Raw genomic sequence first — 27,072 nt, forward strand, 5'->3', positions numbered from 1 at the left:
TGGGTAAGTGATTGTCAGTCAGCCTTTCAGGGTAATCCAGAACAAGAAGCAAAATAAAACTACCTTTATTATAAGGTTACAGTAACAGAATCTTGCATATCTGAAAAGCATTTCTTCCCTTCTGTAATGGTATGTGGGAATGGCCTTGGCAAACTGGGTCAAAAGACATTGCCAAGGGAACAGTCAGATAAGAGATAGCATAGCCTGTAGTTGGATAGTGGGCTGGGCAAGAGGCTCAGAAGAGACTCTACTCTTGGGGCCGTTAAAGGAGATGGGGAGAGGAGAAACACTTTCAGAGTTGCAAGTTTCTGTCAGTGTAACTTTACAATAAAGTAAGCTGATCTGGTTGTGTTTCTTATCTTGTATGTCCTGCAAGGCCCACCTCAGTGTTGTTTATCTGACTGTTCCCTTGACAGCATTTCTTTGCCCAGTATCCCAAGGTCATCCTCATATACCATTGCACCTCCTTTATGTTTACTTTCCAGAAACCAGTGTGGATCCATTCTGAAATCCCAAAGGTGCTTTTTCCAAAGGCAACTGGATTTCCTTGGGTTTTTTTGGAAACGTTTCACTTCTCATCCAAGGATCTGCTTCAGTTCTTCATACAACAAAGCTTCTTGGATGCGAAGCAAAATATTTTTCAAAGGGGAAAAAAAAGTCCAGTTGCCTTTTCGAAGATCTATCTTTGCACAGCCATGGCCTGGATGATTGAGAATTTCCACAGACATCCCTTCTGAAATATTTCCCACATTCCTTTTACCTCTGAGCTGAGATACCCTTTGAATGACAGCTACCTCTTTCTCTTGCCTTCCAAGGTCATCCCCTCATTTCATTACAATGGCCTTGCAGATAATGTGAATTTAATGCAGAATTCCGGTGAAATGTGTCTTACTAGTAGACTAGTATTAATTACACTACTGTGAAGTGTCAAAACACACCACATAACATTTAAGGAAAGACAATATTGCTGAATTATTTTTCTGATTTCTTCACATGAAATCAAGATATTATTCTGTATTTCAGTTTAAGGAGTAATGCAAATTAAATTTTAGTTTAGGGAGTTACCCTGTGCAAGAAGCAACAGGTGGAAACTAATCGAGGAGAGAAGCAACATAGAACTAAGGAGAAACTTCCTGACAGTTAGAACAATTAACCAGTGGAATGGCTTGCCTCCAGAAGTTGTGAATGCTCCAACAGTGGAAGTTTTTAAGAAGAGACTGGACAGCCACTTGTCTGAAATGGCATACGGCCTGAGCAGGGGGTTGGTCTAGATTTAGAAGACCTCCAGGGTCCCTTCCAACTCTATTATTGTTATTATTATGCTGATGATTGGCTGCCAATAAATTCAATAAATAACATGAAATGAATTTTGTCAATATATATATTAAGGTAAAGGTAAAGGTTCCCCCGCACATGCGTGCTAGTCGTTTCCGACTCTAGGGGCTGGTGCTCATCGTCTCCGTGGTCATGTGGCCGGCATGACTAGACGCCAAAGGCGCACGGAACACTGTTACCTTCCCACCGTAGTGGTCCCTATTTTTCTACTTGCATTTTTACGTGCTTTCGAACTGCTAGGTTGGCAGAAGCTGGGACGAGTAACGCACTCACTCTGTTACGCGGCACTCGGGATTCGATCCACCAAACTGCCGACCTTCTGATTCACAAGCTCAGCGTCTTAACCCACTGAGCCACTGTGTCCCTTAATATATATATATATTACATGTTTATAAATACCAATACCTTATACAAGTTGTAATTTCTGTTTTGATTGCTACAGCTTGATTTATTATATGTGATATTCTCCTTTTTATTGCATATATATCATACATATTACACTTTTAAAAATATTTGGTAACTTTTGAAGGATAACAATGCTTCTTTGACGTTACAAGGAGAAAGAAAAAAAACACGAACATAGCAATGCCATTAGTAAAAGAACGATATTATCTATTATTTATTTATTTGTCATATTAGGGTTATTTAAGAATCAAGTAGTATATGATATGTAGCACAAGGAGACACTTCATCCAGGACTTTTTTAATTACTGAAAAGCTCACTTAAGAAACCTATTTAATTAAATTAATATAGTGTAAACTGACATCATGCTGTGATTTTAAAGTTATATAGTAAAGCACTTTACTCTTTTGAAAACTGATAAAAGTTTCTGGTCTAGAATGCTGTAGGCTAAACCTTTTCTCCATCTCTTCTCTTTCCTTTTCGTTTTGGGAATTTGTAGCAGATTTGTCAAACACGACAATGAAAATGTTGAACTAGAAATCTTGAACAAGAAAAACCAGATTAACTTTACAAAATGCAAAACCCGCAAACAAAAGCTGCCACAAGATGGCAGCTATTAATCAAACTTTGGGAATTATAAGGGGGGGGGGAACCCCACCCTGAACATTTTTTTTAAAGCTGCTTTAAAGGGGTGCTCAGCTAGGTCTCGCATTGCACAGATAACCTTTGCAGATTTCAGAAACCTAATCAGGGTCAGATCTGATGATGCTTGGGTGAGAGGCCATTAGGAATTTTATTTATTAGATTTGTCTGCCACCCATCTAATCTAGAGCGTAGACTAAACTGGAAAGAAGTCAAAATAAGTGGTTTCTGAAGGTTTTTTAAACTGCTTAATAGCAGTCTTAGCTTGAGATTTTTTGATAAGAAGGCTTAGATTGAAGCTGATGGCCACATTTTACATCCCTGTCCCCTTGCTTCTGCCCTGTGGATGCACTGGGGACATTTTTAATGGCCCCCTCCTCAGCCATTTTCAAATTTGTTTTTCATTTCCTGGTTTCCACACCCACATACTGTAGTCTCTTCTGCTCTGACAAAAAGAAGGGCATAACTCTAAATCTCCTATATTTACTTTCCTTGTATTAGAAAGTTTGAAATTCATCTGTGACAGGAGCAGCAGCAGAACGAAATCATCCATGTGAAATGGGCAGCCATATAAACTGAATAAATAAAACACCTTTCATTGCTCATAAATGTGTTCACGTGGTTACCAAAAGTCAACCTGAGACAAAGGAGGTTCTTATCCAAGTGATGAAATCCATCCATGCCGGAAAAAACACCGATTTATTACATTTCTGTTCTGCTTTTTGTACACTAGTGCAGGGCAGTTAATATAGATTGGTCCTTCCACCTCTTTTTTGACCCCAACAACAACCCTGTGAGGTAGGATGGGGGAGAGAAAGTAACTGGCCCAAAAATCACGTATTGGTGGAACATAAACTGGACCAGTGTTTTTCAACCTTAAGAAAGATAGACTTCAATTCCCAGAATTCTCCAGCCAACATGACCTGGCTGGAGAATTCTGGCACTTGAAGTCCACCCATCTTAAAAGTTGCCAAGGTGGAGAAATACTGGACTAGATCTTGGCTTGTCCCATTAACCAAACCACCAACCTGGCTGTTTTGGAGAAAGGATGTTTAGCTTCCTTCCTACAAAGTACAGGTGGTCCTCGACTTACCACCACAACTGAGCCCAAAATTTCTGTCATTAAGTGAGACATTTGTTAAGCGAGTTTTGCCCCATTTTACAACTTGTCTTGCCGCAGTCGTTAAGTGAATCACGACAGCCGATAAGTTAGCAGCTCGGTTGTTCAGCGAATCTGGCTTCCCCATTGACTTTGCTCTTCCGAAAGGTCGCATAAGGTGATCACATGACCTTGGGACACAGCAACAATCATACAGTATGAACCAGTAGCCAAACACCTGAATTTTGATCCCATCCATGATCATGGGGGAATTCTACAAAAGGTAACTCTGAAAAATGGTCATAGGTCCCTTCTCCCTCCCTCCCCCCCCCGCCCGCAATAACCGGACCATGCTGGACACCTGCCGCATGAAAAGGGTTCACTTTCCTTTATGCTCCGCATAATAATTAAATAATAATAATAATAATAATAATAATAATAATAATAATAATAATAATAATAATAATAATAATAATAATAATAAACTGCCAGCAGCGGTGCAAGTCAGCCAAGATCCAGGATGCCTCGAAGCCTCTCCCGGCCGACCCAGAAATTGGAGGCCCAGCTTGGCCGGGCATCTCTGTGACTTTAAAACAGGAACCGCTGCTATTGCTTCGTATTGATTTCCCTTTGGGCCGCTTCCCGGGACCGCAACCCTCCTCCTCGTTTGGAAGAAGAAGAAGAAGAAGAAGAAGAAGAAGAAGAAGAAGAAGAAGAAGAAGAAGAAGAAGAAGAAGAAGAAGAAGAAGAAGAAGAAGAAGAAGAAGAAGAAGAAGAAGAAGAAGAAGTTGGAGAAGAAGGAGGAGGAGAAGGAGAAGAAGAAGAAGAAGAAGAAGAAGAAGAAGAAGAAGAAGAAGAAGAAGAAGAAGAAGAAGAAGAAGAAGTTGGAGAAGAAGGAGGAGGAGGAGGAGGAGGAGGAGAAGGAGAAGGAGAAGAAGAAGAAGAAGAAGAAGAAGAAGAAGAAGAAGAAGAAGAAGAAGAAGAAGAAGAAGAAGAAGAAGAAGAAGTTGGAGAAGAAGGAGGAGGAGGAGGAGGAGGAGGAGGAGGAGGAGGAGGAGGAGAAGAAGAAGAAGAAGAAGAAGAAGAAGAAGAAGAAGAAGAAGAAGAAGAAGAAGAAGAAGAAGAAGAAGAAGAAGAAGAAGAAGAAGAAGAAGAAGAAGTTGGAGAAGAAGGAGGAGGAGGAGGAGGAGAAGAAGGAGGAGGAGGAGGAGGAGGAGGAGGAGGAGGAGGAGAAGAAGAAGAAGAAGAAGAAGAAGAAGAAGAAGAAGAAGAAGAAGAAGAAGAAGAAGAAGAAGAAGAAGAAGAAGAAGAATCATCCAAGGGGCGGGGGGGCGGCAACGCGCTCCAGAAGCGCCTCCTTCCAACTCCCTTGTCCGCTTCGCCTTTCTTCGGTGCGTTGCTAACCGCGGAGCGATTGTTTCCCTCCCTCCCACCCACCCTCCCCATGCTTCCCAGCGCCCCTCCCCGCCCGACCTTCAGGCGAATTGGCTCCCGTGCAGCCGCCGCCGCTGCTACCGAGCTGACGCCTTCGGGCCCCAGCGAAGAAGCCCCTCGCCGCCGGGCCGGACGGAGGGGGACGCTGCCGGCCAGGCTGCGCTTTGCTGCGACCACGTGCCGTTCGCAGCCTGCCTGTCACACACAACCACAAGGAAGCCTTCGGGGGAAGCTGAGCCCCTCGGATCGCCCCTTTCCCGATCCAGGTGAGTCCGCTAAAAAGCACTGGAGGGGGGCGGGGGGGGAAAAAAAAGAGAGGATAGGAGGTGGGGAAACCCCGCATGTCAGGATGCTCCCCTTGCCCACCCAAACCCGGACTGTAACCCCACCCACCCACCCACCCCTGGCGTTGCCAAATGCCAGCTTGTCTTTTTTTTTGGGTGGCCGAGGGATGGGGGTGGCTGCTTGTTTTTGTTTTCCTTGGCGGCGGGGCGGGGGGGGTGGAGGCGTGCCTTTGCGCGGCCGGGGATCCAGAGCTGCGCGCATCGGGGTGCTGCTGCGGGGGCGATCCAAGGGGTGGGGTGTGGGGGTGGGTGTGCGCAGCCGGGGAAAGCCGCGTGTCCGAGAGGAGCGCTTCTCGGGCCAGTGGGAGGAAAGCGCTGGGAGGCTGCTAATTGCAAGGAGCAAATCAAGCAGCCTTTGGTTCTGCTACCTAAGGCCGGCTGGGGAGAATTGGCAATTTTTTTTAAAAAAAAAAGGCGCAGAGTAAGCTTTGGGGAGGGGAGGCAGCCGGAGAAGCAAGTTGGCAGGGGGAGACCAGCGAGGGGACGGGGGTGGCGACGCCGGGATGTGCCCTAGTGCCTTCCTAGAACCCAGCGACATCAAGGCCTTGTCTGGAAGTCTTCAAGGACAGGGCTCCTCATTGCCCAGCGGTGCTTGCATCCCTTTGCCAACACAGTGCTAGGCTGCATTAACAGAGGGATAGAATCAAGATCAAGTGAAGTACTAATACCACTTTTACAACGCTTTGGTAAGGCCACACCTGGAATACTGCATCCAGTTTTGGTCACCACGATGTAAAAAAGATGTCGAGACTCTAGAAAGGGTACAGAGAAGAGCAACAAAGATGCTTAGGGGGCTGGAGGCTAAAACATATAGGGAACGGTTGCTGGAATTGGGTATGTGTAGTTTAAGGAAGAGAAGAGTGAGGGGTGACATGATAGCAGTGTTCCAATATCTCAGGGGCTGCCACAAAGAAGAGGGAGTCAAGCTATTCTCCAAAGCACCTGAAAGCAGGACAAGAAGCAACAGATGGAAACTAGTCAAGGACAGAAGCAACCTAGAACTAAGGAGAAACTTCCTGACAGTTAGAACAATTAACCAGTGGAACAACCTGCCTCCAGAGGTGGTGAATGCTCCAACACTGGAGGTTTTTAAGAAGAGACTGGACAGCCATTTGCCTGAAATGGTATAGGGTTTCCTGCCTGTGCAGGGGGTTGGACTAGATGACCTCCAAGGTCCCTTCCAACTTTATATTATTATTATTATTATTATTATTATTATTATTATTATTATTATTATTATTATTATTATCATCATCACTGGCCACCACCTAAAGAGGAGCCTTGTCAGACCGCGGAAGGCTGAGTCTAAAGTCAGAGACTTGTCAGGATTCTGAAAAGGAGCATCTGCAAGCTTTGGGATGCTGAAAAATGCACCCAGACTAAAAATACACCTTTCGTCTTCTCCTTTGTGTGTGTGTGTGTGTGTGTGTGTGTGTGTGTGTGTGTGTGTGTGTGTGTGTGTTTCTGGCCAGGCTGGTTGCAGCAATGGAAGAAAATAGCCTGGGCACCCTGCAACAGAGGGCAGCTGAGCTGGAGTGCATGGCGGAGGTTCTGCTGACAGGGGAACAACTAAGGTAGGGATGTGGCTTTTCACAGAAACGTGGCCTGGGAGGAGGGGGAGCAACTGAAACTGGGTCGTACCCCAGGTTTCAGTTTAATGGATGGCTGCCTGTAATGATCCTTTAAAGGCTGAAGGTTATATGGGGAGGGTCTCTTATTTTATTGGCAATGAAATAACCCTGCAAGGTAGATTGGACTGGGAGGTCATGACTGGCGCAAAGGCACCAGGTGATTTTTTTCCCCCTTCATCACTCCAAGCCTCATCTCTTAGCCACTGTGTTATAACAGAATTTAGTTGATGCTTTGTCCAGCTGTGTAGCAGCGCCTCATATTTTCAAGAAGTTTCAGCATTTTCACATCACAAGAAGAAAAGAGTGCACGGAATGAACAATAGCATTAGCGCTTAGACTTCTATACCGCTTCACAGTGTTTTACAGCCCTCTTCTAGTGGTTTACACAGTCAGCCTCTTGCCCCCAACAATCTGGATCCTCATTTTACGGACCTTGGAAGGATGGAAGGCCGAGTCAACTTTGAGCCAATGAGAATCGAACTCCTGGCAGTCAGCAGTCAGCAGAAGTAGCCTACAATACTGCTTTCTAGCCACTGTGCCACCACAAACGCCCAAGGGTAACAGTCCAGATCTGGTGCCTCCATCATTCTTTACCAGATTGGCCTTGCTGGGTGGAGCTATTGGGAGCTGTAGCTCATCTGGAAGCCTAGTTTGGAATAAGGTAGTTTTCTGGGAGAAGAGATTCATCAGTCTTCAGAGCCTGTGTCTTATTTTAACCTTTGTGTTCATTCCCCCAAATTGGCAGCAAACAAAGATGAATTCAAAAGAGTGATTTAGGCTTATCTCTCAATACATTCATTTCTGTACAAAAGCAGGAGGGTGTTATAGGATGGCCAGAGTCTGAGAATGAAATTCTTTTTTTAAAAAACAAACAAACCTTCAATTAAAAACATTTTGTTTGATACCTTCTCACATCACTGCCCGCCCAACTAAACCATCTATCAAACAATATTTCTTTTTCAAGATACACAGCCTTGATTCTGCTACATAAGGCAAAGTCTACAATACCGTATCTATACTCAGGCATGTCCCAAAGGTGCTTTCGTAAAGAGGCAACTGGACTTCCTTGTTTGTCTTTGAAGATGTTTCGCTTCTCATCCAAGAAGCTTCTTCAGCTCTGACTGGATGGTGGGGAATGGAAGGATTGATATTCCTTGCAGACAGCTGGTCATTTGCATTCTTTTAGAGTCATTGAGGCCACTTGGAGGTTTACCTGTGTCCTCGGGGTCACTTGCGTAGTGCAAATGGGTGTGGGGCCTTCTTGGAACTGATGAAAGGACTGTGTTATAGACTGGAGATAGATGATGTCAGATCCCTCCCCCTCTGTTGAGGGAAGGCTGTTCAATTTTGACATAGATGGCCTCTTTGACCCCTCTTTCAAACCAGCAGTCCACTCTTTCCAAAATGTGGACTTTGGCATGTTTATAACTCACCATTTGTGGAGGAACAACAGTGGGATAAAGGTATTGCTTTTATACCACCCCATCCTATGGGATGTCCACAGGATAGGGTCAAAAAGGTCAAGATGGTGGCCATAATGCGATTGAAACTCCACCCTGTTTTTATGTGCACAATCACACACTTTGGACTCCTCTCCAAAGGGGAGAGTCACATGATAACTGTCATGCAAAAGGTATCTCAACTCAGGATGGCTGCTAAAGGTAGCAAGAGTTTCTTTTGGGTAGTCTCTTTGATTGGACCCAGTAGGTGTGTACTTACTTACTTATTTATTTAAAAAAAGAACTTTCCAGGATGAGGTGAGATTAAAATCTAGGAGGGTGTTCCACCAATCATTGTAAAAGGGTTTTCGCTGCAAAGTAAGATTGCAGCCATGTCGAATTTACAAAGCCTTCATTAGAGCCAGCATCAAAGTTAAGAAACCAGGTAAGAGGTACTGAGGTATAAACATTTTACGACAAGTAAAACATATGAGCTAATGTTGTCATACCAAATAGAAAAGATTTTTTTTTATTTTTGTTTCTGGTTGCATACTATCCTGTGGTGTTCACTTCTTGTAGGACGTTAGGCTCCATTCGCTTAAAGAGGTTGAAAAAAATTCAAGCATTGTGATGCCCTGATATTTACACTTCGTATGGTTTACAAATAATACGTTTAAAAACAGAATTAACCAAATCATTCCAAAAGATAAAAGGTTAATTCTTAGGCCATGTCTTCTTGAGCAAGGGTCCTCAACCCCCAGGCTGCAGCCCACTACCGGGCCGCAGTCAATTTGCAACTGGGCCACGTGAGTGGTGGGCCGGAATGCATGGAAGTGTCTGTGTGTGCATGCAGCTCAACTTGCTCCCTTGCACGCTGGGCCACCAAGCTGCAAAGCTTGGGGACTGCTGTCTTTGAGGACAGGATTGTAAGCATGCTTCCCTGCATACAAATAGCCTTTGACTTATGATTGTAATGGAGCCCACAGTTTCTATTGTATGTCATAACAGTTGTAAGTCAAGGCATCCACATGACTGACCTGATTTTACGACGTATTTTGTAACGGTCATTAAACAAACCCATCATCTTCAATGGGACTTTTTTTTCAGAAATTAGAAGTAAATGCCAAATATCTGGCATAAATCATAGTTGTGTGACCGTAGAAAACTGCAAACAGCTTAAATGCAGGGAGGTTGCCAAGTGTTCCATGATCACATGGTCTTGGGGCAGGAGCAGCCATTGGAATTTTGAATTTAGGCTCTAAGTATCATGGGGGGGGGGGTCCATCCTAACTTTGAACAGTCACTAAGCGATCAGTTGTAAGTCAAGAACTACTTGTATTCACCTGGAACCAGACAATCCTTCCTGGAAGAGGAGGTAGTATCTTTATTCATTAATGGGTTGCTTTTACCTGAGCAAATTTTAAGGAATGGCGCAAGTAGTAGCTATTCTTCTGTTAACTTCAGCCAGCTTCTCTAACAAGCCACCATGAGAATTCTTGGGAAGTGTGATCCAGTATACTTGGAAAGTCCTTAATGGGAAAAGTTAAGTCTCCGGCATTCTTTTTCAAACTTGACAACTTTCAGATGGGTGGAACTCAGTCATCTCATGCTGACTGAGGAATTCTGGGAGCTGAAGTCCACACACTTTAAAATTGCCAGTTTTGAAAAACACTGGTCAATATCTTCAGTGGAGGAATAAGAAAATCAGTTACGCCTTCTTTGTGAAAGATGAACAACTGGGGAGTAAAATTCCTACCTTATTTGTAATGGATATCAGCTCTGTTCTGAGCCATGCCTGGTTTTTGCTTTGAAAGTCTGGGTTGTGTGTGATGTTTGTGGAGGTTTCAGGATTATTGGTTCAGTGCTAGAGGATTCTGTCTTTCCAAAGCAGTGTGGATTAATGGCCCTTTGATCTTATCTGCCTGTGTCCATACAGGGTCCCCTAATTTCATTTTGGTCAACAAAGAGGCATGTGGTTTTTCCAGATCTTCCTCAAGCTATTCTGCACATTATCAGATGGCTAAAGCATGCATTCCATTTCTCCTGGCCTCTCTCAAAGATTAGAGGCACATTGATTTGGTCACCTAATGGAGGCTCCAACTGAGTCTTGGCATGGCAGATTGCTGTGATGGCTGATGCGTGATGGCTGGTGCGTGATGGGCTGCAGAAATGGGAACTGAGCAGGTGACACAAACTGAACTGCAAAGAGGCAGGAACAAAATTTGCCATGATGTGCCGAAGCCAGAGAAAGTACTGTGAAGTGGCAAAAAAAATGTTCAGATCACAAGAACAAAGCAGAAGGGTTTATGAGTAGTTTTACCCATACAACAGGGCCAGAGCACTGGTGTGTGACACCACATTTTCCCACTCCAGCAGAAGATCATTGCACAGATAAGGCCCCAGAGGCAAATAATGGCACCATCATGAGTGCATGAGAAGGAGACTCAGTAGCTTAAAATAACATTGTTCTCTTTTTTCTCCTTTTCCTTGAGAGCAGCAATGCATGAGGGCATGGTTGACAGAAGGCAAGATAGTCAGGAGAAGGAGGGAGATACAGGTGTAGCCAAGACACAAGTGGAGAAGCTTGCTGAGCACATGCATTCCATTGCAAAGGCGTTTTTCGAAAATGGACACAGAATAAACCTGTGCAGCAGGCTGCAGAGGGGAGGCTGCAGAGGGGAGGCTGCAGAGGGGAGGCTGCAGAGGGGAGTCTGAACTGCAGGACCATTGCTGTCCATGGCTATGGGAGGCACCAAGAATACAGCCAATCAAGCAATGAAAGCTACGTGCTTAGATGTATCAAGCTTGTTTAAGGTTGGAACTGAATGTTCCATTCACTTTTCTTCACATAAAGGAAGACAGAGATAATCGAGAAGAAAAATTGGAAGAGCTGGTCCTGGAAAAGTGGAAAGCATGGGAAAGAAACTCAAAGGAATCTTGTCTTGATTGTGATGGAGCAGAGAGAAACTCTGAAAGAACCTCAAGATTCTAATACAAGTGGATATTTGTCGCTCAGGATTGATATGAGGGGGTCCTTGGTGCTCTCAGAACTTGATGGTTTTCTTGCAGACATTTCATTACCCAACTAGGTAACATCATCAGTGCTAGAAGGGAGTGGGGCTTGCTTTCAGAGTCTGAAAGCATGATGAAAACTCCTCAATTGTTGAACATGTGGACAGACTTCACCATAGCTTCAACCGGTAAACAGCATCCTGGATCAACCTAAATCAAAAACACTAGAGAATTCCTGGAAACCTGGCGCTCAGATAAAGCAGCATCAACAGGCACATAGAGATAATAATGTTTACATGCCGCTCAAAAGAGACAAAAAAAGTTAGAAGACCACAACACCTCCTGATCAGCAGTCAACCCCCAGATAAGCAGAGATAAATAACCAAGTAGCAAACAGCCAAGGAACTGTTAACTCAGTAAACAACAGCCTAATCAAGGAACGACCAAGAACACTCCTACCAACAATGACAGAGCAAGTGACTTGCATATAAAGAGAGAGAAACCCCACTCCCTTCTAGCACTGATGACGTTACCTACTTGGGTAATGAAATGTCTGCAAGAAAACAACCAAGCTGACAGAGCACCAATGACTCTTATGTTTCAAGATTCTGTTATTATACACTTCAATAATAAAGGATCATTCCTGTAACCCCTTAGAACAGGGGTGTCAAACTCAATTTCATTGAGGGCCGCATCAGCATTGCGGTTGCCCTCAGGGGGCTGGGTGGGTGTGGCCAGGATGGGCGTGGCCTACTGGGTGGGCGTGGCTAGAGTGCATATGGCCTACTGGGTGGGCGTGGCCAGCTCTACATCGTTCGCATCAAGGGTGCCTATGGGGGCCTGGGCAGGAGTGGGACAGATCTGAGGGTCTCTGGCAGAAGGAGGGTCTCTGGGCCAGGGCCAAGGCAGCAGGGGCCGTTCCCTCACTGTTTCCAGGATGGCTTCATGGGCCGCATGAAACCACTTCGCGGGCCGGATCCGGCCCCCGGGCCTTGTGTTTGACATGTCTGCCTTAGAATGTCCATTTTCTGACCTAGGATTCCTTGTAGGGCTGACATTCAGTGAACATTAAGAAAAGCTTTGCCAGTTTTCTCAGTTAGGATTTCCTTAGCTCAGTTCTATAATAACTGAATTGTCTCTTGGATGCTAGCACATGGCTGGAAAAACCAAACCCAGCAACAACAGAAAATATTCTTTAAATTTGTACAAAACGTTTCAAGTTCAAAACTGCTGCTTCAACTGTTCCAAACTTGAAGCAAAACTCCTGGTGTTTTAAGAGTTTTGTTCAAGATGCAACAGAACATTTAATCCTTTCTTACAGCAGCATTTTGACTATTGTGGCCACTGTCAGCCTTCTAACCTTGAATTAGGCTGTTTTGACTGTTTTGCGCTGAGGACAAAATGTTATTTCAGAACCAAGAGATGGTTTTCAAATCAGAATAAAGCACTGAGCCATTTCATGTTTTCTCCTTAATAGATGTAGCCAGTTCAGATTGTTCTGGCAGAAGGTTTCAAGTGCTGCTGTGTAGTCACAGCTCAAAACAAAACAAGTTTCTCCTTACATGATTACCCCTAAGGTTTTGATCTGCATGGAAGATAGCAAATGCCCAAAATGTTTAGAAAAAGCTGGGGTGGGGTGGGGAGGGGAGCAAAAACAACTGAAAAATAGAAATTTTCTCCAAGAGAAGACAATCAGCACGGTAGCTTCGTTTAGAGCATGGAGTTTAAAGAAAGGAAAAGATTATTACTAATTTAAAATAATATTTGTTGTGTGGGCACCAGAGCACTTTGTGCTGAATCAATATATTTTCTAAAATGAGTATGTCTAAATTTTGGTAACATTGTTCTTTGTGTTATGCCCATGTTGACCTATCTTTAAAAAAATCTGTTCTGTGATCCCATAACATACTATGCCCAGATATATTATGGTTTAACATGATGACCTGGCTGACACAAAATGTAAGGCAGTTGCTAGGTTAGTTCAACACAAACCACAATTTAGGTTAGTAAAATCCTCAGTTTAAGTTTGACTCTTGGTAACTTCATGAATCCCCTGGAGATCCCTGGAGATCTCCCATAAAACCAACAAAATATTAACCAGATCTGACCCTATTTAGCTTTTCAAGATTAGCTGAGATTGACTGGGTGATGAAACAAATTACCCATCTCCATTTTAGTATATATAGGTAGTCCTTGACTTATGACCACAATTGAGCTCAAACTTTTTGTTGCTAAGTGAGATATTTGTTAAATGAGTTTTGCCCCATTTTACCACCATTCTTGCCCCATTTGTTAAGTGAATCACTGCAGTTGTTAAATTAGCAACATGGTTGCTAAGTGAATCCAGCTTACCCATTGACTTCAGTGATCAGAAGGTTATAAAAAGTGATTACATGATCTCGAGATACTACAACCGTCATATGTATGAGCCAGTTGCCAAGCATCTGAATTTTGATCACTTGATCATGGGGATGCTGCAGTGGTCATAAGTGTGGAAAAAGAATCATATTTTTCAGTGCCACTGTAGTTCAAATGGTCAATAAATGAACTGTTCTAACTCGAGAACTACTTATACTAGACAACCTGTGTACTATTGGGTCATTGTTTCAGAGATATCTCCTTACCTAAACAGAGAAACAGAATAACAATGGGCAAGCACTTAGAACAGGAGTAAATTCCAATTTCCCGCTGGCTTGCCCATTGAATTTCCTTGTGGGAAGGTAGCAGAGAGTGTTGAAAACAATGACAGCAGAAAGCGGTGCAGCACCGCTGAAGCAGACCCAAATGACAACCGCATGACCACAGCTGACCGCTACAGTGTGGCAGTATGGAAGTGGCCACAACTTTGCCAAATTTCAATCCCATGGGAGTTGCAGATTTTGGCAACATTCTTTGAGTTAGTCTATTTGAGGTACATTTGATTCAAAAATTGTTGCCCTGTGTGTGATACATCGTTTTGCCCAATTGAAGGTTACAATCATATGCAAGAGCGTTAGTAGTATATATACAGGTAGTCCTCGGCTTACAACAATACATTTAGTGACTGATCAAAGTTACAGTGGCACTCAATAAAGTGACCATTTTTCACAATTATGACCATTGCAGCATCCCCATGATCACATGATCAAAATTCAGACACTTGGCAACTGAATCATATTTGTGACTGTTTCATCTTCTGGGGTCATGTGATTACCTTTTGCGACCTTCTGACAGGTCAGTTGAGAAGCCAGATTCACTTAACAACTAACTTAACAACTGCAGTAATTCACTTAATAGCGGTGGCAAGAAAGGTCATAAAATGGGGCAAAACTCACAATAAATGTCTCACATAGCAGCAGAAATGTTGGACTCAGTTGTGGTTATAAATTGAAGACTACTTGTATAAACATAATCAAAATGATAGGTCTCTCCATGTTAAATCAATATTTGAATACTGAGTCTGAGGTTATAGAATAACAATAACAATAACAATAATAAAGTTGGAAGGGACTTTGGAGGTCATCTAGTCCAACCCTCTGCTCAGGCAGGAAACCCTATACCATTTCAGACAAATGGCTGTCCAGTCTCCTCTTAAAAACTTCCAGTGTTGGAGCATTCACCACTTCTGGAAGCAAGCTGTTCCACTGATTAATTGTTCTGTCAGGAAGTTTCTCCTTAGTTCTAGGTTGCTTCTCTCCTTGATTAATTTCCATCCGTTGCTTCTTGTCCTGCCTTCAGGCGCTTTGGAGAATAGCTTGACCCCCTCTTCTTTGCGGCAACCCCTGAGATAATTGGAACGCAGCTATTGTATCATCCCTAAAAAGAAAGAAAATGCTTTTCTTTCTTTTTCATTAACAACTGTCTTGGAGAGGGAGAATCTGATCAAGCACGTTACAGGAACTATGCATGTAATGGGATGGAGAAACTGTCAGCCCTTCAATGTGTAGACCAGACTAGAAAACAAAGTGCTAATGCTGTTTTTACGATAAAGTTACAATAACAGCATCTTGTAAGACTGAATGTATTGCCCCCCCTCCACACACATACTTTTTGTCTTCATGAGAACTAGAGAGGGTCTTTCCTGAGTCATTATTTTTCTCAGGTTATACTTCTGCCCCAGACGCAGATTTCTTTGACCAGGCTTGTGGTTGTGGCTCTTCCTCCTGTTCCTCAAAATTTTTCCTTCTTCGGCTCATTATAGGAAGAGCTCGATGACCATATAATGTAGGAACTGTGTAAACCTTTAGGCCAGAGTGCCCAAACTGCAACCCAAAACCCACTTATGTATCGTCGGGTGCCGGGTGGGTGTGGCCCATTGGGTGGGCGTGGCCCATTGGGTGGGCGTGGCTGCGGTGGTAACGGCAGACTGGGTGGGACTAAAAAGTTCAATCAATCAATTCCAACTTTGTGAGATCTTTTTTTTCCCTGCGAGTTGAAATTGATTGGTTGATTGAACCTTTTTTTATTTTTTTGCACACGGCAGTGGAGGCCTAAAGCGAAAAGGTTTTGTAAAACCCAGCTGAAGGCCTAGGACTGGGGCGACGGTGCGCATGCCCACAGAGAAGGCTCTGCGTGCCACCTGTGGCACATGTGCCATAGGTTCGCCACCACGGCTTTAGGCAATAGCACGGGCTGCTGTTCTTTGCAAAATCTGTCATGTTGAAGTTTTGCTCCCTCTTCAGTGAATTCTTGCATAAATTATTTGACAGTCACAAGCTTATAAAGACAAGGGAGAAACTGCACTGTAAGGGGAAGATGGAGACACGCTGAATTTGATTTTTTTGTAAATATGCATGCTTGGTAATGGGTAGTTGCTTATATTAGACAAAACTTGCTTATCATCCATTAAAATCAATTTTAACCACTTGTTCACCTTTTCCATAGTTAATCAATCAATACTATTATATTAGCAATACTTAATCAAACAGTAAGGATAAATTTCCTAACAGTGAGAACAATTAACCGGTGGAACAGCTTGCCTTCAGAAGTTCGGGGTGCTTCATCACTGGAGGCTTTCAAGAAGAGACTGGACAGCCACTTGTCAGAAACGGTATAGGTTCTCCTGCTTGAGCGGGGGGGGTGGATCAGAGGCCCCCAACCTTTCTAGGTTGGCAGCCCGTGGAGAAATGAGGGGGGAGGCATGATTGCGTGTGCGATGCTTGGGGAGGCCTAGTGCCCGCACAACACTCAGGGCAGCACTAGCGTGAGGGGGACGTGTGCATGCACACACATGCGCACACTGGCCAGTCATTTAGGGTTTTTTTATTATTTTAATTCCATTTATATCCCGCCCTTCTCCGAAGACTCAGGGCGGCTTACAAGCTTAGCAGTAGCCTTCATTCTATGTATATGCCTGCTTATTAGGGCTTTCACACACACCCCAAGCGGCATTATTACAAAGTCAGCTTAATTGCCCCCAACAATCTGGGTCCTCATTTTACCTACCTCGGAAGGATGGAAGGCTGAGTCAACCTTGAGCCTGGTGGGACTCGAACCTGCACTAATTGCAGGCAGCTGGTGTTACTTAAGGAGGCATTAGCCCACTGCTCCACCAAGGCTTGGCCCAGTGGCCAAGAGGCCACAGCCTGGTAGTGGGCCACGGCCCACAGGTTGGGGAGGCCTGGACTAGATGACCTATAAGATCACTTCCAACTCTGATATTCTGTATTCTGCATCTCTATCTCTATCTCTCTATATATTTCTACATTCATGTCTGTCTGTCTATCAACACACATACATACACATATACACACATGGCATCATGAAAAATTGAGATACTAATGGGAATTCTCGACTTACGACTGTAATGGAGCTTGCCCTTTACGAGTTATCACCTGATCAACCCTATTTTATGATCAACCCTATTTTATTTTTACGGTGATCATTAAGTGAATCCACAATTGTTAAGCAAACACTGCAGTTGTTAAGCAAGCCCGTTGTTTGCTATGGGGTGGTTTTGCAGAAAACCAGAAATAAATGCCAGTTTTCGACATTGTAAATTGCAGTTCTGTAACTGCAGGATATTGAAAAGCAGGCTGGTTGCTGCTTTGCTGTGAGTGACAGCATTAAGAACGTCAGAACCAGGTCATAAGTACCTTTTGGGCAGCGGGCGGGGGGGAGTGGTCTGTTGTAATTTTGACGAGTTGCTAAGTGACAGGTTGTTAGTAAAGGACTACCTATAGTTGCTAGCCAGTTCTGAAAAATAGCTCTAAGGTATATAGCTCCTCAAAGAGAAATCTTAGCGTATGGCATTTTTGCTCTGCATCCTCTCAAACCCGGAGAAACAGTCTTTAGGAAGTTTCTAAATAAATTTCCATGTGGAGGAAGGAAAGAGTGATGTATTGCTTACATATTTATCACTTTTGGCATATTGTTCTCTTGTATCACAATCCTAAACACTAAAAAGACTTCCTCAGAGTTTATCAGGTCCACGGATCTAGCAAACCTACACCACTGCTTCCTGAAAGTAAATTCAATTATTTCAGTATGATTAATGTCCTAAGATCTAATATTGTTTGTTAAGTCAATGTTCAGAACTAAAGTTGCCTCATTTCCTCCTCTGTTTTTGTTCAATGCAGCTTAATTATGCAGCTTAATCCAACGCAGAGCATTGCTAGCAAAAAAAAAATGTCATGATTTTTTTAAAAAATTGTGTGAAGAAGTACAGGTAGTCCTTGACTTACAACAGTTCGTTTGGTGACCATTCAAAATTACAGTGGCACTGGAAAAACTGACTTATGACCATTTTTCACACTTATAATAATATAATATAATAATATAATAATTTTATTTATATACCGCCCTTCTCCCGAAGGACTCAGGGCGGTGAACAGGGCAGATATATAAAAAATACAAAAATACAAAAGTTAAAAGAAAATTAAACATATGCCCAACTAAAAACAGTAAATACAGATATTAAAATGACCATAAAAACCCAACCCATCCCCCTTCAGGCCAGGCCGGCTTGTTCAAATAAGAATGTCTTCAGATCGCGACGGAAGGAGCGGAGGTCGGGCGCCATCCGGAGCTCAACCGGCAACCGATTCCATAGCTCCGGGGCGCCCACAGAGAAGGACCTCCCCCTGGGGGCCACCAATTGACATTCTCTGATCGGTGGCACCCTGAGGAGGCCCTCTCTGTGGGAGCGCACAGGGCGGAGGGAAGTTGATGCCGGCAGCAGGTGCTCCCTAAGGTACTAATGGTAGTAGCAACCCCACGGTTACATGATCGAAGTTTAGAAGCTTAGCAACAGATTCATATTTATGACGCTTGTAGTGTCCCGGGGGTCATGTGATCACCTTTTGCGACTTTCTGACAAGCAAAGTCAGTGGAGAAGCCAGATTCACTTAACCTCCGTGTTACTAATTAAACAATTGCAGTGATTCCCTTAACAATTGTGACAAGAAAGGTCATAAAATGGGGCAAAACTCACTTAACACATGTTAGCAACAGAAATGTGGTTGTAAGTTGAGGACTACCTGCCTTGCATTTTCTGTTTCTATGCATTCCCACTTTTTCTGACATTCGCTACTAGTTCATACATTCTGCTAGACAATGTTTATTTAATCATGAATGAGTAAGCCGTAATTGGGTGGCTTCCTGGTTTATGTCTAAGACGTCAGCAACAGTTTACAAACCACAGTGAATGTATTAATGCAAGCTGCAAGCCACAATAAGTATACTTAAGCAACATACAAATCTTATAATGTAATTTGATGTGTAAACCCTCTCCTTATCTGCCCAGTGTGTAACCTATAGAAATATTTCTCTAAGAAAATGCACCTAATTCCCAAGTTACCAGCATGTGAGCTTTCTAAGTTAAATGAATTGGTAAGTTAAATCAATAGAGTGTATAGCTTTTTTTAAAACAACAATTTTGAGAATTGCTCTGCAGCTGTGCTATTACATGCATTCTATTCCAGGTCAATCCTCTTAGGGATGCACGTGAAATTAAAGTTTTTTGAATATTAAGAAAGAGATGCTGTTTTAGTATTGAAGTGGGACCAGAGAGATCAGTTTTAATTTAACTCTCAATGTGAAAACTCTCTCAATGACTTTGATACCGGCGCTTTTAGCCCAACCTACCTCACAGGGTTCATGTAAGGAGAAGTAGGAGATGGGAACTGCATGAAGAAAGGCAGGTCAAATGAATTCAGGAAGTCCTCGACTTACACTTACAACTATTGCAGCATCCTCATGATCCCATGATCAGAATTCAGGCACTTTGCAACCAATGATTGCGACCAAGATGTTAAAGGTCAAAGCAGTACTTTGAGTTGTGTCCAAAACAACCCAGTGTGAATAGAAAAGTCCTAGAATAATATGTTCCATATCAACCAATCCTAGTGAGCAGTCAAGCTGCTGGGTTTTATATTAATTGAAGTCTCCAGATCATTTCAAACACAGTCCCATGTACAATGTGTTGCAATAATCCAGCTGGAAGTTATCAGAGCATAAACACTGCATCTGTTACAAAGTTCTCCATCGAATAAAGTTGTAATTGATAAATAAGAACAGGCTGATAAAAGGAACTCTGTGCCACTGAAGGCACCTGGAGTTCTAGAACCGGTCACAAACTGTGAACCTCCTTTGGAATGAGTGTGGATCTCACCAGGACAGGCAAGATATCACTTAGCTGGCTAGATGCACCAACCATAAACAGTATCTTTGTCTTGTCTGGGTTAACATTCAGTTTATTGATCCTTATCTTGTCCATTATACTACCCTGATGTTGATTCAGAATGTCTACCCGAGCCTCACCTGTTCTACAAGTAGAGTTCGAGGTAGCAGACATGGCATCTCAGACCACATCCCTGGTTGACCTCTCTTAGCAGTTTCATGAAGGTAACAGAATGTTATCTTTCATGAAGATAACAGAATAACAGAATTGGAAGGGACCTTGGAGGTCTTCTAGTCCAGGGCTTTTCAACCTTTTCACCTATTGTACCACTTTTAGGATATGGCAACATCCGAGTACCACCAGTCACCTAGCAAGGTGTCAAAAACTTGATGACCAAAAAAAAAAAAGGAAAAAAGTGATGAAGTACAGGTAGTCCTCGACTTACAACAGTTCGCTTAGTGACTGTTTAAAGTTACAATGGCACTGAAAAAAGTGCCCCCCATACCACAGCCGAGCAAGACACCTGCCTGCCTGGCAGCGCTCTTCCTCCTGTCCAAGGTTTTCATTGTGAGCGTTTCTGTTGAGGATTGGCAGCGGGGGTGGAGTGGGGGTGTTTGGTTTTTATTCCTCCCCATCTGCTGGGTGGTTGCAGCAGGTTTTGGTCACTTCACATGACCCTGGGACAGTGTGACCGTCATAAATATGAATCACTTGCCAAGCATCTGAATGTAAATCACAAGACCCTGGGGATGCTGCAACATTCCAGCTGATTGGCGCTTCTTCTAGGCTCAGCAGATGTGCCAGGATCAGCGCTGTGTTCCAGCTGGGGCCTGGCACTGATCCTAGTGCTTCCACTGAGCCTTGATAGCCTCGAAGAAGCGCCAATCAGCTGGAAAGTGGTGCTGATCCTGGCGCTTCCGCTGAGCCCTGACAGCCCTGCAGCTCCAGCCGTCTCTCGCTCAGGCTTGTGCAGTGCTGCCACCAGTTCAGCTCATTCCCCTCCCCCGCTACCACTTTTCTAGGATGGTCGCGTACCACCTACCGGGTGCCAATGTACCACAGGTGGTACCTGTACCACTGGTTGAAAAGCCCTGTTCTAGTCAAGTCCCCTGCTCAAGCAGGAAACCCTATACCAGGGGTAGGCAACCTTGGCTCTTTTATGACTCATGGACTTCAACTCCCAGAATTCCTGAGCCAGCTTGGCTGGCTCAGGAATTCTGGGAGTTGAAGTCCATGAGTCATAAAAGAGCCAAGGTTGCCTACCCCTGCCCTATACCATTTGAGAAAAATGATTGCCCAATCTCTTCTTAAAAACCTCCAGTGTAAGAGCACCCACAATTTCTGGAGGCAAGTTGTTCCACTACTTCACTGTTCTCACTGTCAGGAAATTGGATATAACCCTTGGATATTGGAATACCCCTAACTTGTCACTCCTAGTCCTTCTTTTCATTAAACTAGACATACGTAATTCCTGTAACTGTTCTTCGTAAGTTTTAGATGTTAAAGAGCATAAAATGGAGTCCTGGGGAATTCTATAATGCAACTGCCATGAGACAGAAGAATTTGTTCCCAAATCATCTTCTGGAAATTAGGGGTTGGACTCACCATAATAAAGTTGCCCTCATCATAACATTGATAACCTGTCCTGGAGGATACAAGTCAACGGTACTGAAATCTGATGAGAAGTCCAGGAGACACAACTGGATCTTTCTTTCAGCAGAAGCCATCTCACAAGCCAACCAAGACAATTTCTGTTCCTAGTTAGGCTGGAAACTACTGTCTATTGAAATAGATCTAGAAGATCATTTCAGTTTCATTTTATTGAAGACCCTGAAGGAAATAAATGCAGTGGAAGAGCTTTGGGGCGGAAACAATTTCCCCAACCTGAGTATACAACAGCACACTGAGCACACTAACATTTTTAAAAAGTTCATAGCAGAGCTCGTTGGCAGGATGTAATAAGACAGGTGAAAGAGAGATATCAGGGTGAAAGTTTATTGGAACAAAACGCAGAATGTACATATATAATGTTTGGGGCTCAGGTTTCATAACTGAAGAAGCATAGGCTTCATGTAAGAGTTACTTGGTTCGTTCAGACCAGATATTGAGATGGATATTTTAACCCAACCAGCTTTTGGTCTTTTTCACACCGGTCCAGTGGGGGAATCTTACAGAAAGCAAAGAAGTTCAGGAAGATATATAATAAGGGAAGACAAAAGATTGGATTAGAGTCCTCGGAAAGCCACCGAGATCTTTCTGAACTGTGATAGTCCTTCCACGGACAAGATCCCCTCTCCCATGAGCAGTTAGTGGTCTCTAACAGGAGAGAAAATCCCTCCCCCTTTTTAATTAGTGATCTTTAAATGACCCAGTATTTACTATTGGAACAGAATGAATGGCCAGCAAAGTGCTTTGTGGTTCTGGATTTCTTCCACCACGTGTAACTCACACGTGTTCTCCAGGGCAAAGTGATGGGAGAAGTTCATGTGTCTGATAGAAGAGGAGAGGGGTCTAGGAGAAGAGTCAAGGCCAGTGTCACGGATACAGGAAAAGAGAATCAGGATACTCAGGATATTCCAGTGATGTTCTCCAGAACTTAAAAAGACAAGTTCTTCACCCTTACTGGGTTTTCAGTGGCTGACAGCTAAATATATCTGAGGCATCCCCACTTTGGGTTTGGACATAATGGCCTGAATGGGCCCCCTTCAGCTCTGTGGTTCTGTGAGTTTGTTTTTAAACTCATTCATTTTGCTATCGTGATGTACTGCTTCTAAAAATTGTCAACTAGCTCTGCTGCCGAAGCCACAATGTACTGAGACAAACTCCCAATTTAATTCCATTTTGATTAATCCTCCTCAGCCTAGCCAGTTCTGCTGAGCAGCAACATGGGCAAATTATGTTCCTTTAAAAAATTAATTGTAGATGTTTATTTTACTCCATAATATAAACATACTGTCAAGTGTGTGGGTGGTTGTTTTTTTTTTAATTTGAGAAGATCAATGTGGCTGTTAAAACTACATGAATGCTAAGGATGGAGGATTGAGCCAGCCTACTAAATAACCTATCCTGAGATTGCCTGTTAAACATGCATGGGATTGCACAGTTAAGGCTTTAATGTTTTTGTTATGGAAACTTTTGAACACTTTGCTCTGTTTTTCTTATAAAAAAAGAGGAATGTGCATAGAAAGAGAAGGAAAGGCCAAATTGTCAAAGACCCAACTATTTGAAAAACTGATCAATGCAGATTTTTAAATTTAGAAACAGTCTTGATCTCTCATGTCAACAGGTATATTTTCAGCTAACTCTTACCTCCTTCACACCCCACAAATCATCTTTTAACAAAAATTGCGACCTGTTTATGCTAAGGCTGCAAGAGTTGATGGGCGACTTCTACACCCAGGCTGAGATGATTACTTTTCCCCCCCCCTTTGGTAAGGATCCCTGTTCTAGATTTCACAGGCACCATTTAGACTTTGTCATCTGAAGGAGCAATATATTTGGAAAGCCCTTTTGTGGACAAACTCGTATCCGTAGTCAAAAGAGTTAAAGGTTCTTAGCTAACAAGCCAGATGGGCAATTCACTGATGCTTTTTAAAAGGTTCAGCTGTATGCATTTCTTTGATCTTGCCAGTCATAATAAAAAAGGAGTGTACAAATAATGAAGTTTCCATATTGAAGATGGTAAATCATTTGCTAGGAAAGTTGGCTGTTAGAAGCTCCACCTTCTTGGCAAAAAACTTGTTATTCTGCCAGGCTTGTAAATAGCAAGTCATAGGGGCAGTGAGGGTGAACCTTGTGGGCTTGGCATGTCGAAAATTCAGAAAATGCCTATTTTGACTCTGCTGGTCTCTCTCTCTCTCTCTCTCTCTCTCTCTCTCTCTCTCTCTCTCTCTCTCTCTCTCTCTCTCTCTCTCTCTCTCTCTCTCACACACACACACACACACACACACACACACACACAGACACACCCAAATAAAAAGAATTCTTTATCTCTCCCCCACTCCCCATCTAGGTCACCCTGAAGAGAGGCATTTGGTTCTAGTGTCAAGGCTGGATCTTAAGTATAGAGGTCAAGTCCTTGACTTCAGCCCTAGCGTGACCCCTGCCACTACAAAAAGCCACTTTGCACCATTCCCCAAGGTGTGCAAGCCTTGGGGAACGGCATGATTCCTCTCTGGCTCTTCAGGATCTGCCATGCCCCAATAATAATAATAATAATAATAACAATAATAATAATAATAATAATAATAATAATAATAATAATAATAATAATAGCTGCTGCTGCTATTATTATTATAAAACTTTTATTCATAAAACATGAAACTCAGTGTTCAGTCGACTGAGTTTCATTAGCCCACTGCTTCACCAAGAGAGCTTTGGTGGAGCAGTGGGCTAATGCCTCCTTAAGTAACACCAGCTGCCTGCAATTAGTGCAGGTTCGCATCCCACCAGGCTCAAGGTTGACTCAGCCTTCCATCCTTCCGAGGTAGGTAAAATGAGGACCCAGATTGTTGGGGGCAATTAAGCTGACTTTGTAATAATGCCGCTTGGGGTGTGTGTGAAAGCCCTAATAAGCAGGCATATACATAGAATGAAGGCTACTGCTAAGCTTGTAAGCCGCCCTGAGTCTTCGGAGAAGGGCGGGATATAAATGGAATTAAAATTAAAAATAAAATAAAATAAAATGTTTTGTGAATAAAAGTTTTATAATAATAATAGCAGCAGCAGCAACAACAACAACAACAATAATAATGTTGGAAGGGACCTTGGAGGTCATCTAGTCCAACCCTCTGCTCAGGCAGGAAACCCTATACCATTTCAGACAAATGGCTACCCAGTCTCTTCTTAAAAACTTCCAGTGTTGGAGCATTCACAACCTCTGGGAGCAACATGTTCCACTGATTAATTGTTCTGTCAGAAAAATTCTCCTTAGTTCTGGGTTGCTTCTTTCTTTGATTAGTTTCCATCTGTTGCTTCTTGTCCTGCCTTCAGGTGCTTTGGAGAATAGCTTGACTCCCTCTTCTTTGTGGCAACCCCTGGAAGCACCTCAAGGCAGGATAAGAAGCAATGGATGGAAACTAATCAACTATCTTCAAGCGATGTTCACATCATGGAGTATCAGCTTTGATACATGTTATCATTGGTTCTCTATCACTATCACTGTCATGGTGATGTTGAAAACCAGGTTCCATGCAATAATTTTATCACCCATTTTGAAACAGGCTTGCCTTTATTTGCAAAATATGATATTGTGAGCCAAAATATGCATTTTGTGGGTTAGTGGCTGAAGTTTGGAGTTTGTTTGCCATTAATGCAGGTCTTTTTAAAAGATCCATATTATAAGTAATTAAATGTGTAACTTTAGAAGTATTGGATGCATTTCAGTTAAATTAACCTTTACCAGACACACACACACACACACCCTTTTTTATCTACAGTAACATTTTTATAGCTGGCACCTGTATACAGGAGTATGCATAACTTTCTTTTATTGAACCCAGTTTGGTTTATATTTTCTGGTCTGTGTGTGTGTGTGGGGGGGGGGAGGGTGAGGTCTTATCATTTCTTCCTATTTTGAGGATAATTTTCCAAGGGATGAGATGTAAATAGAAAAAAGAGCAAGAAGCTGGAAAGTCTTACCCATTAATTTCAGGAAGCTGCTAGAAAACAGCTAATTGCAAGCAAGAAAACTTGTGTTCCTAAAGCTACTTTCTTCAAGAAGTGTTAAGGAAGCCCTACATCAGGCTACCAAATCTATTTACTTTGCAATGTGTTGAACTGTATGTGGCACGGGTGTCAAAACTCACTACCTCACGTGACGTATCGCGACACATCGCGACTCTTTTTGCATTGCCGGTAATGGGGTAGGCGCGGCTTCGGTATGATGAAACCGGCCCGTGGGCTGGCAGTTGGGCACCCCTGGTATATGGCAACATCAAACATCATGGAAGAGTGGAAGAAGGATAGTTTGCCCACTATAGAAGAATGGGTGTTTAAAGTTTCGGATCTTGCAGAAATGTCTAAGATTTCTGCTTATTTGAAAGATCATTCACAGGAAAGATATATTTCAGTTTGGAGGAGATGGATAAATTATATTCAGAACAAATATGGGACTAAAAAGTTCCATTTAGCTCATGAGTAGATTTTAGTGGGATATTGTTATTGGTACTTTGTTTGTAGTTACGTTAAAGGGGAGTTAAAGCACATTATGAATTTGGTTAATTGTATATTATGCATAATTTTTATTTAGAATATGATTATTGTAACTATAATCCTGTATTTAGCTCTGGGAAGTGGGGGGGTTGGGGTGGGAGGGATTTGGGGATATATTGTAAAATTTTGTTTTTGTAAAACTCTTTAATTTTAAAAAAAACATCATGGAAGAGAATGGGCAAAAATTAATTTACTGGGTCTACTGTATTGTTTTAGTAGAACCTGGAGGTCTGCCAACTGGATGCAAGATTCTGGGTTCTCTTAAGAAGGGGACATTTGAATTTTGGGATACCTGGAACCCCAATAGAATTTATTTTCAGCAGTTTTATTAGAAGTTGTATGCAAATCTTGTCTCTTGCAAATTTGTTCTGGTTTTTTTTTCCCGTTTGCTCAGCAGAAAAGTGAGGAGGATGGTTGTGGTTGCTTTGCTTAAATTACAGTGCTGGGAGAGTTTTATTGGTCCATTGCAAATCAGATACGAACATTTTAAGCTCATCTGTCTTTTGACAGTCATTATCCTGTGGCTTAATTTTTACATGTTGGAATAGAAGATTAATATTAAAAAGAGCTATTCTGAAGTGGCCCAGCAGAGCCCGTAGGACAGAAAGCTGGGAATCACCCTGCTTCTCATAGAAGACCTCTGACTAGATCAGCGGTTCCCAACCATTCCCACTCTGCAGACTGGCGGTGGTGGTGGGGAGAGGGGTCTGCAAAGCAGGGGTTGGAGAACCCTACTCTAGATCTTCATACTCCTGCCCTATCTCCTCCTTTGGAATAGCAGCTTGGTAGTCTCCAGCACCATCTTGTCTGCTAGAGTGCTGTTCACCTGGCCTTTTCCGCCTGATTCCAGCTTGTGAGAGAAAGAGGGGCCTCTCACCACCTGCTCTAGGACAGGATTGCAGGATCCTGTTACTGGGAATA

The 27,072-nt window shown here is 43.0% G+C and overlaps 1 protein-coding gene across 4 annotated transcripts in view; it reads left to right on the top strand.

Annotated features, from left to right (window-relative positions):
- Nucleotides 1-4,490: 4,490 nt before the first annotated feature.
- DEPTOR (DEP domain containing MTOR interacting protein) overlaps nt 4,491-27,072 on the top strand; it is an 86,291-nt gene continuing 63,709 nt past the window's right edge. For 2 of the 4 annotated variants that reach the window (XM_083359825.1, XM_083359824.1), the window contains exons 1-2: nt 4,492-5,179; nt 6,730-6,831. In XM_083359825.1, the coding sequence (XP_083215951.1) occupies nt 6,743-6,831 (89 nt within the window). In that variant the 5' untranslated portion in view covers nt 4,492-5,179; nt 6,730-6,742. Of the gene's footprint in view, nt 5,180-6,587; nt 6,694-6,729; nt 6,832-27,072 lie in introns of those variants that run through there. The other 2 variants (XM_083359826.1, XM_083359827.1) reach the window with 2 other exon arrangements.

The sequence above is a fragment of the Vipera ursinii genome (genome assembly GCF_947247035.1).
Source record: "Vipera ursinii genome assembly, chromosome: 3".
NCBI lineage: Eukaryota > Metazoa > Chordata > Lepidosauria > Squamata > Viperidae > Vipera > Vipera ursinii.